Below are 12138 nucleotides of genomic sequence, written 5' to 3'. Positions count from 1 at the left end.
AAACCCACTCCCCTGGTCTCTTCCAAGGATTTTTTTGGCTTGGCATCAGTCTCCTGCATCGCAGCAGACGGGCTTTCCTTTGAGGGTCAGTTTCTCTCACTGTCACTTGTGACATTTTTAAGCTGGAAGCCAGGAAAATTGTTCTACCTTCGAAACTCTGAATTCAAAGCGCTGCCTTCTCTTTTCGAGCCAGGCATGTTTGCACTCAAAGGTGGCTCCCAAAGGGCTATGGGAGGCGGGAGCTCTCACCTTGATGAGCAGACCCAAGACCTTCCATCCTTCTCGTTAATTGGGATCTCTCTGCCCTAGCTGGCACGTGGCCGTCCTGGACTCAACAGAGCCCTTAAGCAAGAAGCAGATATTCCCATTCAGCTGTGCTGGCCTCCCGACGATGGCTTGGAGCAGCAGAAAAATGCGGTGGAGCTTCCAAAAGCATCACATGGCTCCTTGGAGCAGCACGGCCGTCCTCCGGGCAGGAACCCTGCGGGGGGAAAGCTGCTCGGATGGTCAGGAGGCAGGCAGCCGAGCGGCACCAAGCTTTTTCAGCTCACACCAAGATCTACAGACTGGATTTAACGCTTGCTTGTTGGTACCAGCACTATGGGATGGGGGCATTAAGTGTGAGGCTAAGCCCTGCCCCAGGGATGTCAGGTTTGCTGCTCAGAGCATAGTTTGAGGACAGGGCTGGCTGCCCTTGGAAAGAACTATCTTCTTGTCCCTCCACGGGGCTGGTTGTACAACCCCCGTGCTGTTCTCATTGTCTGTCTGAGCCCTGAGAGCTGGTTTAGCTCACGAAGCCGAGCCTAGTGCCAAAGCAGCTGGCTTTTTGCTGTTCTCTGAGATAGAGCAGCTTAGGTATTTGTGGCTGAGCTACCTTGCCAGGACAAAAAATGAATCCTCCAGGGTACGGGATGTGCTCCAAGGGCTGGAGACATCCCTGTGCGTGTTGTGTGCAGATGCTTTGAAGCTCAGGGCTTAACTTTTAAGACCAGAGAGGCCGTTTTCTTGCCGAGCTGTGCCACCCTGGGGCATGACAGGACACCTGAGTCAGCACTTAGCAACCCCATGCGTAGGGTTTGTCTCAGCTTGTTTTATAGAGCTGTTAAATACACCTCCCCGCTGCCTGGCACCTTCTCATGGGGCGTCTTCTGAGGTTAAGCTGTGTGGAGAGGGGCCTGGGGTGAGTTTTCAGCCACAATCTGTGTGATGCACATTGCAGGGCTTGGCTGTTTGACATGAGGATGGTCCTTGGCTTTTTGGGAGATGCTTAAACCCCATGGAGGATGGCCAGGAGGGTGGGCTGGTTCTTCATCCGCTCTGAAAGATGTAGGCTGGATCACATAAGTTTATTCAGCTAATTTATGGCGTTAGCTGGGGAGCTGGAAAATCCCAAGTCTCGTGGCGGAGCCGCGGGTTTATGGCTCCTGCAGATGGGAAAAGTTCACCTGGCTGGAAATCCTGCTTTTTCCTTGAGATCTCAAAGTCAGGTGGGGATGAGGCCAGCGGAGAACTGGACGGCGAAGAGATCAGAGCGTTTGCTTGGCCAGACATCTCGATACCTCCCGATGAGCTGGATGCTCCCAGGGCTGGGATGCGGGAATCCCCTCCTGCTCCTCCTTCCTTCAGGTGTGCTGATGCCACAGGGCCCCCTCCAGCTCCAAACCTGTGCCCCAAAAATCCCTCAACCAGCAAGTGATTCAGGGCCCAGGGGTAGACACGTGTCACCTCTTCCTCTCTCCCACCCTCCGTACCGCTGCAGTGCAGAACAAAACCTGCATTTGTTTTTGCGGGAGCTGTTCAGCTTGTATTCAGCAAAGTGCAAAACACACACACAAAAAAAAATGCAGCCCCTTTGATAAACTGTGATATGAACTCGGGTAAAATCCAAGCAGCTGTGAGCGCTACAAGGGAAGCTTCTGTGTCGGGAGGCAGCGAGCCTGCGAAAATACACTGCGCTGCCTGCCAGGATGCTCGCTGGCCGCCTGCCCTTCGGCTTAATGAACTGTGTGCTCTCCCCACCCCCGTGCCTTGCAGAAAGGAAGAACCAGAGAAATCTTTCTATTTTTTTTTCCACCCGTTTACAAAGCAGAAAGCAGGGCTCCCTCCTGCCCAAGTACCCGGCCAGGCATGGGGTGGTGGAACATCCCCGGCTTTTGCTCCCCTGAATCTCCTCTCCCCAACTCTGCCATCACCCAGCCATGGGAAACCCCATGGCTGGAGATCCAGTGCGATGTTTTAGTGTTGTGGGGACACCCAGGCTCTGCTTTTGCGTGTCTCCCACTGCCCAAGCTGGGCACAGGCTCCTCTCAGGCTTTAATGTGAATTTAGGACAGGAGCCATCAACCAAGCTGTACCCCCAGCTCTCAAATCTCCTGTTTTACATCATGCAATAGGCTCTGCAAGCCCCAGGGAGCATGTGCTTAATGAGGTTTTAATTCATCAGGGGTGTGGGGCTCTCCGATACCCTCCGCAGCCCCATGGAGCAGGAGCTGGAGGGGATGAAAACCTGATTTCCCCCAGGTTGGAGGTTGGATCTAGGGTTGTAAAGCACTGGGAGCCATCAGCAGTGTGACCTGCGTGATGGAGGAACCTTGTTGCTCTAAGGGTGATCCCTGCTGGAGCAGCAGGAGCTGGGCCAGCCCTTCCCTGGAAGGATGGGAGATGCCTCCAGTGAACCACAGGGACTGGAGGAACCTGGGGGAGTCCAGCTCTTTGTCCTATCCACCAAAGCTACTCCGAGACCAGCCGTTCACGGAGCTGCCTGGAAGGATTTAATGGATTTTCCTGTAGAAAAATGGGAACCACATGTGAGCGGCAGTGCTGGAGTGGGCTGGGACTGATTCGGGTCAGCGCGAGGGTGGAGGGGAGGAAAGGGAAGTGTGCGTAGGGGAGGAAAATCCTCCCAAAATGGCCAAGTTTCTTCAAAGGGCAGGTCACCAGAGGGGGATATTTGCTCCTTCCCAGCAGGAGTGCTCCGGAAAAGCAGACTGGGGAGGGGGGGAGCTGGGAAAAGGTGGGCTGGGTTGGGGGAGAGGAGCCTACAGCTCCTCTGCTTGCTGACCATCCCTTCCCCAGAGCAGGGTTTCAGCCTGAGCAGCTTCCAAGGTGTTTCCCAAATTTTTCTTGCCCAGCTGATGGGGGAGAGGAGCCTGCTCATGAGGTGACAGTGGGTACAGGTGAGGGGGTGGTTTTACCCATCAGCTGCTAAGTTGGGGCTTGGGGATTCTGATGGTGTTTTGTTCTCTTGCTTTGCGAATGTGACATCTCGATTTATTCATCTCTGCGGAGTGAAAAGCCAGGACAAGGAGTCTGAGAGAGGCTGAATAACAGCGTTTTCCCTCCTTCTCTCTTACAGTAGATCTTGCCTGGGATTATCCCCAAGGCACAGGGCACGCTCGGTTAAAAACCTCAAGGCAGGGCTGAGTGTTTTGCCTCCTGCTGCTCTCATCAAGGGATTTTTTTTTTTTCCATTCCTGGCTGCTTTCGAGCATCTCGCAGCCCATCACTTTCCGCCGACAACGAGCACACAACCCTCCCTCCTCACGGTTGCAGGCACAAGTGGCAGGCGAGCGAGGATGCTCCGACATGTCCCACAGTCACACTTGGCTGCAGGTTTCCAGCAGAGGTGGATGCTGGAGGCTGGACGCTGCCCTGGGAAGGGCTCAGCCCAGCTGCAGGCTCCACAGCTGCCACCCATGGGTCCAGCCCTGCGGGGAGAAACACAACTTGTCCCTACCAGGGGGATGCAAAAGCTCATCCACCTCTAGGACAGTGACCTGCTCCTCAGCCACGCTTTTAGGAGTGAAAGCACTTTTATTTCTTTATCTTAAAGCAAAGCGATGGGGAGGGAAGGGGAAGGGCGAGCACAGGGGCTGTGGCTCCCACCTCTCTGCAAGCCGTGCACGCCCCAAACTGGATCAGCCTCTCCCAGCTCCTGTTGTCACAACTTTGCGCCCGCTCCTTTAACCTATTTTATTTGCAGCAAAGGGAAATTATAGGGGGAGAAATAAGGCGCTTGTCAGTTTTCTTGAAAATTAGGCCACAGCTGTCAGCCAGAAAGGGAAGCGTACATCTCCAAGGAAGGATCTGCTGCTGCTTTACGCATCTCCCCCCCTCCCCAGCCAGCCCCTACCCTTCTTCCCCTTCGAAATCAAGGATGCTTGCCTGAAAACATCGCTGTTCTTTGTGATTCCTGCTCTGAGGTCAGGCTCTGAAGGACTTGGTTGAACGTGAGTCGTGTCCCTCAGCTGGGGTGGTGGGCTGGAGCCAGGCACATGCTGTGACACTGCTGCCTGTGCCTCCTGCCTGGGGCTCCAGACTCGCATTTCCCTTCCTTTTTGCCGTCAAGTCATCGACAGGTTTAAAAATCAGAGAAGTCATGTCTCAGAGCGTTATTTTTTTTACTTTCCTGGAGGGTTCTGAGGAGGACAGCTGCCTGCTGTAGGTGCTCAGATGTCCCTACAGCAGCTTGTAAGCTTTGCAGGTCATCGATGACCACACACTTGCAGGCAGAAGAGCTTAATCCATGTGTCACTGTAAGATTTCCTCAAGGAAACTTGTGGGACACACTAACTTGGGTGGGTGGAGGCTGGTGCTGGATGTGGGCTTGCCCTTGGAGGAGCTGTCACATTCATCTGTGGCATGTGTAAGACTTGGACAATGCCTTGGGTTGAATGGACCATCAAGTTTCCAAAAATAGGTATCTTTTAGCTTCTGGCCTATTCCAGAGGATATTAGCAGTTCATCATTTTCTGTGCTGTAGACGATCAGAAGAAACTGAAGAAGTTTGAAGAAACTTCTTCTAAAGAAACTCTTTGTTCTCCTTGGTACAGTCCTGTTTCCCCACTGGTTTGACCTGGAGCTGTGGGGATGTTATTGATAAGTGCCCAAAGGTGTTAGATATGTGCTTTATAAACCAAAGGGGACCTCTTCCAAGGGCGCTATTCTCCAAGCAACCAATGTCCGTGGTGGGGACAAGGCTGGATTCATCACAAGTCAAGGTGGACATGCCCAGGAGGTGACTTCCCAGTGAGCAAGCCATCCTGCCAGCCAGGACAGGAACCTCCTGCTGGTCCCGTTGTCCAAAGGGAAGTATCACAAGGAGCAGAAGCTGAGGCTCTGCAGGACCAAGATGCTGTTCTGGTCTGAAGTACTCATGGAGGTTTGTGCTGCAGGAAAGGGGGCACCGTGCTTCTCTCGGGGATCCCCCTCCGTTGCTCTAGGGGTCCCTGGGGATGCCTGGTGAGCACCTTAGGGCTGAGGCAGCCCTGGCCCAGTGCCCAGCTGGCACCACGGCTCCTTCAGCAGTTGTCACGCTGACGGCTTCTGCCGAGCAGACGCTCCGTGGGATGGTTTTCTTGTTTGCACTGAAACACTCCGCACCTTTCCCTTTTCAAGCGAAGGCATTGCAGAGCTTGTCTCCAGTTTCCCGAGATCCACACATCTCCTCCCCAGATCCACACATGTCTGGTCTGTGGCTTTCACTGGGTTTCCTGGGGGAACTTGATAACTATCACAAGAAACTGGGCCTGATGAGGTTGAAAAGAAAGTTCAGGCTTTGTTGTATGTTAAACTAGGTCTCCCCCAAAGGCTCTCATCCTTCCCGCTGATGGACTCCCTTTGAACCAATACTCCTGTTCCTGGTATTTCAAAGAGCAAGACCTGAATGTCAGGATATCGAGAAGAGTCTAAAAGCCACATAAAGGAGGAGACATGAGTCCTGCTTTCACCAATGTTTTCTTTCTGCTCGAGCAGGCTCTTTGCTCACCTGGGGCGAGCTGTGACAGCTCCCGGCTCCAGAGCTGCCCTTCCCAGGACTCGTCCATGCTCTCCGGGGCTTTTCTTGGCCAGGTTACACTTTATGGTTTTCCACATCCAGCCAATGCTGATGCTCCACCATGTACCTCACTCCATCTCGGTGTCTGCAAGCCCATCCCCAGGAGAAAGACCCCACCCAGGTTCTGTCTATCTCTTTACAAGGACCTGAGCTTGTTAGGGAAAAGTGCCAGCAGAGGCTTTGAGATGGGAGTGGGTGGCTGAAAGAGAGTGGGGGGTCAGAATCTCCCTCTACCTCCTCCAGAAGGACCCCCCACCTCTCCTAAACTTCCCCAAGCCTTTCCAATCCTTTATATTAAACACTATGGATTTTGAAAGAGGGAGCTGTCAGGGTTGCCATGGTTTCCCTTGCCCGGAGGAGCACGCTCCGGAGGCAGGATTCACCAAAGTGGAGGGGAGAAAAATGGAGGACTGGGATTTTCTTCACCACTGTGGTGGGGAAGGACAGGGAAATGGCATCCTTCTGCTTTCCCCACTCTCTCCTCCCTCTGTCATCCATCCTAATTTTATCTGTGCTTCCTCTGCAAATTCCTGAAGGATCCCAGCTGCTGGGCTGGGCCAGGGATGCTGCTTTTCCCGGCAGCAGGATTTCAGGGGGACAGGGATGGGCATCACGGGGGCTGCAGGTCCCCCGGGCAGGTGGTTCCAGCTGGAGCATCTCACAGGGAGGAAGGGTGGTGGAAAAAAGCCTTGGGAGGAGAAGGAAAGGGAGCGGAGGAAGAGGAGGGTGGAGAGGAAGGTCAGAGTGGCTCTGCCCTCCTCACAGCCACGAGTGAAGCAATGGTCCGGCCCTGTGAGCCAAAAAGCAGGGCAGAACTCCCGGGAGCATCACTCCCCCCTGACCTTTTCTGGCTCCTTCCCCAGCTCCGGGTCTGTCCCAGTTGCTGGAAGTGGAACGAGGCACAATTCTCTCCCTGCTGGGGCCCCATGTCTGCCCAGAGCTAGTAAAGCAAATCACTGGTGTTTAATGAAGAAGCACCTGCTTAACCGAAGGCAGCAGGACGGTGCTCAGCTTGGCCAGGCGATGGGAGGGGGCCAGCAGTGCTTCCCTCCCGGCGCTTCCCACAGGTCCCAGCGGAGTACTTGGTCTCTCCATCTGCAGTAGGACTGGATTTCTTTTTTTTTTTTTTTTAATTTAATTTTATGGAAAACCACACTTTCACCCCCTTTGACCAAGCACTAGGCTGCCCCGACCCTTTGCCACCCCATGTTTTGCGTGATGGCTCAGGGCTGAAGTGGTTAAAGGAGGGAGCGGATGGGGTGGGAGCTCCAACAGCTCCCTGCAAGGGTGATGTTTAGATTAGACGGGTTTCCAGGCATCATCATCGTGTTGTCAAAGCAAGAGAGCTGGGAGGGGCGCCCAGGCCTGCCCTTAATTGGAGATGTGGCTCTGAAGCCGCCCCATCTCTTTTGCTTTTATGTCCCTGGGTTTCAGCACGCTGCCCCGCAGCAGCTCCCTGCCCCAAGGCTTTCGGCTTGTCCCTGTACAGGGCCACCCCAGCCCACCTCACCGATCGTTAACGTGATGGGAATTAGTTACAATTGACATTACTGTGCAAATGACTCGGTGGCCACCGGATTGGGGTGGGATATGTGGTGCTAAATGGGGTAGAGCTGGGGTGCAGATGGGGGGTGTGGGGGACCCTGGGGTGGCACAGGGATGCACGGATGGTGATGACCTCTGTGGCTCTTCCCTTGGTCAGCATCATCTTGTGGAGGGGTCCTTTTGGGCTGGGGGGAGGGCAGGGTCCTCTCCCCATGGTCATGGCTGGAGGTGACCTGCTGGGTCCCTGGGGAGCCCCACTGTGACCTGGCCTCATCTGAGGCAACGGGCAGGGGAGTTTCCCCTGTCACCACACTGCAGACAGGCGCTGCCTCCCATCTGCCCACAGCCGCCTTCCTTGGCTGTGTTGGAAAGGCTTGAATAACCCTTTTAATTTAAGGAGTTAAATTTTAATGACCTAAATACCACACTTCATTATCGCTGCCGTGTGCCTGCGCCGAGGGCTGCCTGGCGTCTCAGCGATGCGGTGATGTTCAGCGGCTGCTGCTTCCCGAGGGATGCTGCTCTTTCCCCTCCTCTCCCACACTGGGAGGTGTTTGTGGACTTGCTGGGTCCCCATGGGCAGGGGGACAGTCAAGGGGATGCACATGTCACCCAGGGGGATACAAGGAGAGCCCCAGGGACAGGGGATGATGCTTTGGGAGGGATTAGCCAGCTCCTTCCATCATCATATCAGAGTGGGGGCAAGTGGATGGATGGGTGAGCCCCAGCCACACCCCTTGTTAACTGGGGGTTTAAGTCTTACAGCTGAGCTCTGTGTATATGTATTTATGGGATGTGTATCTCAGGGGGTGTATAAACCTGATATATATATATATATTTATAGAATCATAGAATCACAGAATAGTTTGGGTTGGAAAGACTTTCAAAGCTCACCCAGTGCCCCCCCTGCCATGAGCAGGGACATCTTCACCAGCTCAGGTTGCTCAGAGCCCCATCCAGCCTGGCCTGGGATGTCTCCAGGGATGGGGCATCCACCACCTCTCTGGGCAACCTGGGACAGTGTTTCACCACCCTCAGTGTAAAGAATTTCTTCCTCATGCCTGGCCTGAATCTTCCTTCCTTCCATCACCCCTTGTCCTGTCACAACAGACCCTGCTAAAAAGTCTGTCCCCGTCTTTCTTATTGGTCCCTTTTCAGTACTGAAAAGCCACAATAAGGTCTATAGAATCATAGAATAAGGTCTATAAAATCATGGCTGTTTATGTATATGTATTTATGGGGTATTTATGTCTGGGGTGTATGTATCTGGGGTATGGCTCCTGCTCGCTGTGCCCTGGGCCCCATCCGCTTCCACAGCCGCCCCTCCTGCATCTCAGCTGCTGCCTGGGTAGCTTGAAGCCACCTGTCCCCTGTGTGGCCCGTCTCCTGCCTCCTCCCAGCCAGCCTCACATTCCCCTCATGCCATTGAAGCCTCCTGGGGGATCAGCTCCAGGGGACCCTCCCGTTCCACTGGCAGCCACTCAGTGCTGGCGGTTGGGTTCAGCTGCTGGCTGCTATCACAGAAACCGGCAGCTGTGTGGCTGACCAGTTGTCCCCTCCTTTTGGGACCAGTTCTGGGCTTTGATGGGGAGTTTGGGGTCTCTGGATGCATCGGGACAAGCTGCTGAGCACTGGCAAACTCATTCTGCTGGTGGTTCCCAGAGATCCCCTGCCTGGGGGCAGCTGGAGGGGGTGGGCACCCCGATGGGGCAGCATCCCCGGGGGGGTGACATGGCTTCAAAGCAGAGGGACAGGCTCTGCACAGCTGCTCCTTTAACACCCGGACGGTTTCCAGTTTCCCATTGCCACCGAACAGAGGGGGAGCAAACCCAACCTTGCCCAGCTAATCAAAACCAGGCCTGAAATTAGAAAGCAGCTCGCGTTCAGCCCCCTGCTCGCCGGGAACGCGGCGTCAGGCAGCCAAATGTCAGAGCTCCTATTTCTGGAAAGCCAGAGCCCTCCTTTTCCACTGAGGAGTGTTGGAGGGAGAACCCCACCAGCATCTTTGCTATGGGAGGATGAGGGCAGCCCCAAAGGTCACTGAATTGCCCTTGACGCTCATCAGCACAATTTTTTGGTTTGTCTGAGCTTGTTCAAGCTCTTTTTATAGCCTTTCTACCTGGAATGTGTCAAACACCGGTTCCTCGCCAGCCCCAAGCAGCTGGCGACAGTGCAGCAGAGCCGGTCCCCGCCTGTACCGGCACACCAGGCACTTTGCAATGGGAATAAAACTCTCCCAGGTGTTTCTCCTCGGAGGACCTATCCCCTTTTTGGGCACAGTAAATCATCCCACTTCATGGTCTGAGTGCCTGGTGCCCACTCCAGCACGGCTGCTGGAGGAAACCCAGCAAGGATGGGGCATCCAGTTATCCCCTCTTACTGGGAAAGGGTAGGACAAAGCCAAGTCACTCATGGGGACCTGCCCAGGCTGGGTTTGCTTTGCTGCAGCTGGCGATGGCCGGATCCTGCCTGCAATGCTGAGCTATTGATTTGCTTTTGACTCTATCGGGCTGGACTAAAAGCTTTTCCCTTTCCCTTCTTTGCCTCGATGCTTTACTTTCCCATCGCTCTCCCTCCTCCAGCCAGCCCGCGTCCAAGCAGTGAGAAATCGGGGAAGCGTTTTCATCCCCATGAATGCAGCCGGTTACGTAAGAATAATTGGGATAAATGAGCTTATTTATCCCGGCCCGTTCCATTTTAACGGGGTCCAGGGCGATCGCCGGGTTGGGTTACGTAAAAGCCCACACAGAGCATCTCATTGTCCGGCGGTGGCCACGCGGGATGCGGGATGGAGAGGAACCGAGGCTGGGCGAGGAGAGGATGGGTTGTTTGGCAAGATTGGGAGGTGGGAGGAAAATGAGGGGTTTCTTCCTCCATGTGTTGGGGAGGGAAAAATATGTTTCTTCCTTCCTCATCTACTTCCTGTGCCCCTGAAATGCCAGGCTTTAGAGTATGGTCTGTGGTGTCTTTCTGTAGCTGTATTGTCTTCAGACAGTCCTTCCCCCCAGGAACAGGAGCTGGAAATTCATGTCCTTCCTCTTCCTCACACCAGGATGTGTAAAGGTGACCTTGGGCTGGGGGTTCAGGTGTGTCTCCCACCTCCGAGCCAAACCAAGACCCACCAAGTAGCTAGTGAATGCCTCCCACCCAGCCTCCCAAATGGGTGCTCCTTGTTTTGCCTCCTAAACCCTTCTGAGATGCCTCCAGGGAAGGAATCATTTGCCAGCTGAGATTATTTGGTGAGGAACAGTGCTTGGGGGAAAGCAGAGATTTTCTGGGGGATGCCAGCGTCTCCCTTGGTGCTGAAGTTCCCTGTCAGCCCATGGAGAAGACGTGGGGACCTGTGGAGGATCCCAGTTTCAGGAGAATCTATGGATGCTGGGGAGCTGGGTGGGCTCCCTGGGGTCGCCCCAGTGTGGACACCAGACTGCTGAGCCAGTGCTGGGCAGCGTTTCAGGTGTCCTCAGACAAACTGCCCAAGAAGGCAGGAGCCTGGAGAAAAACAGGAAATCCCCAAATCCAAACAAACACGGAAGAAAAGAAAAAAAAAAAAGAAAATAGTTTTTGTTTTCTGGTGTACAATGTTGAAAACCTTGAGAACGCCCCAAGGTTTGTTAAGCAGAACATTCCTGCCGTAACCCTCCAGGCCCGGCCAGGCGGATCAGCATGGGCTGTGGCGCCAGCTGTGCTGTATTTTGGGGAGAGCTTTGCCAGTGGGGTGTCCAACGGAGCAGGGGCGTATTGCAGCTTCACTGGCCAGAGCTCAGGAGTATACCAGTATACAGGTATACTGGTCTAACTGGGTCGTCATGTGCAATCTGTAACTGCACTGCAGTTGTCCAGGCAGAAGGCGATGCTGAAACCCACCGAGGGAGGTGATGTGGAGCTTGAGGGCACCAGTGAGGTCCCAGAGCAGCACGACTGAGGATGTCTCGTAGCCCAGCTACATTTTTTGGGCTTGCTCTGGTGTGAATAGCTGCACCCTCCAAATGCAGACCCTGATTTTGCCTCACAACAGCTCCTTTCTGGTGCCTCCATGCTCGCCTGACCTCTAATGCACCCATATCTCTCATCCCTGGTCCTCTCTGCAGGAAAGGGGTGATGTGCGGGCTCACGTCAGGGTCTCATCTTCCCCCCTCCCCGGTTTCTATCCAGGCAGCTTTGTCTACTTCTGAACGCAGAGAACATCTTCCACTCTATGGCGGACATACTGCTTCGGGAAGAGGATCTCAAGTTTGCCTCTACCATGGTCCACACCCTGAACACCATCCTGCTGACATCCTCTGAGCTCTTCCAGCTGAGGAACCAACTGAAGGACCTGAGGACCCCGGTATGGGCAGCGGGAGCGGGCTCAGCTGCTGCAGAGGATGTAATGGGGGTGGTGGGGACCTGGGAAGCCACCTGGGGACACGTCTTGCTGCTCAGTCCCCACCTGGTAGGTCCCAGGACTGGCGCTTGGGTACCTGGGGTGGCCCTTTCATTCCTCCTCTCTTCAGGAGTTGAGGGGGGGCTTGGAGGACATGCCCAGCTCTTGTTTTTCTGCCCCAGGATGGGAACAGGCTACCCAAGCCCTCAAGCAGCTGCCACCTCCCTCCACCCTGACGCAGGCCAGGGGACAGGTGACAGCAAGAGTAGAGCCCCCTGGTCCCTCAGCTGTCCCTGCCGGGAATGCGCCCACAGGGTTTGCCGAGCAGCTGCCACCAGCACTGGCAACACCCAAGCAAGGCGAGGAGAGGGAGGAAAACTTCTCCTCCTCT

The 12138-nt window shown here is 54.7% G+C and overlaps 1 protein-coding gene across 4 annotated transcripts in view; it reads left to right on the top strand.

Moving 5' to 3' along the window:
• Positions 1 to 12138, top strand: part of VAC14 (VAC14 component of PIKFYVE complex) — a 61478-nt gene that overhangs the window by 43820 nt on the left and 5520 nt on the right. For all 4 annotated transcript variants that reach the window (XM_065848082.2, XM_065848080.2, XM_071814228.1 and 1 more), the window contains one exon: positions 11537 to 11711. In XM_065848082.2, the coding sequence (XP_065704154.1) occupies positions 11537 to 11711 (175 nt within the window). The remainder of the gene's footprint in view (positions 1 to 11536; positions 11712 to 12138) is intronic.

This window comes from Patagioenas fasciata, chromosome 13 (assembly GCF_037038585.1).
Source record: "Patagioenas fasciata isolate bPatFas1 chromosome 13, bPatFas1.hap1, whole genome shotgun sequence".
In the NCBI taxonomy this organism is placed as follows: domain Eukaryota; kingdom Metazoa; phylum Chordata; class Aves; order Columbiformes; family Columbidae; genus Patagioenas; species Patagioenas fasciata.
This window is presented reverse-complemented; position numbering and strand designations above follow the sequence as displayed.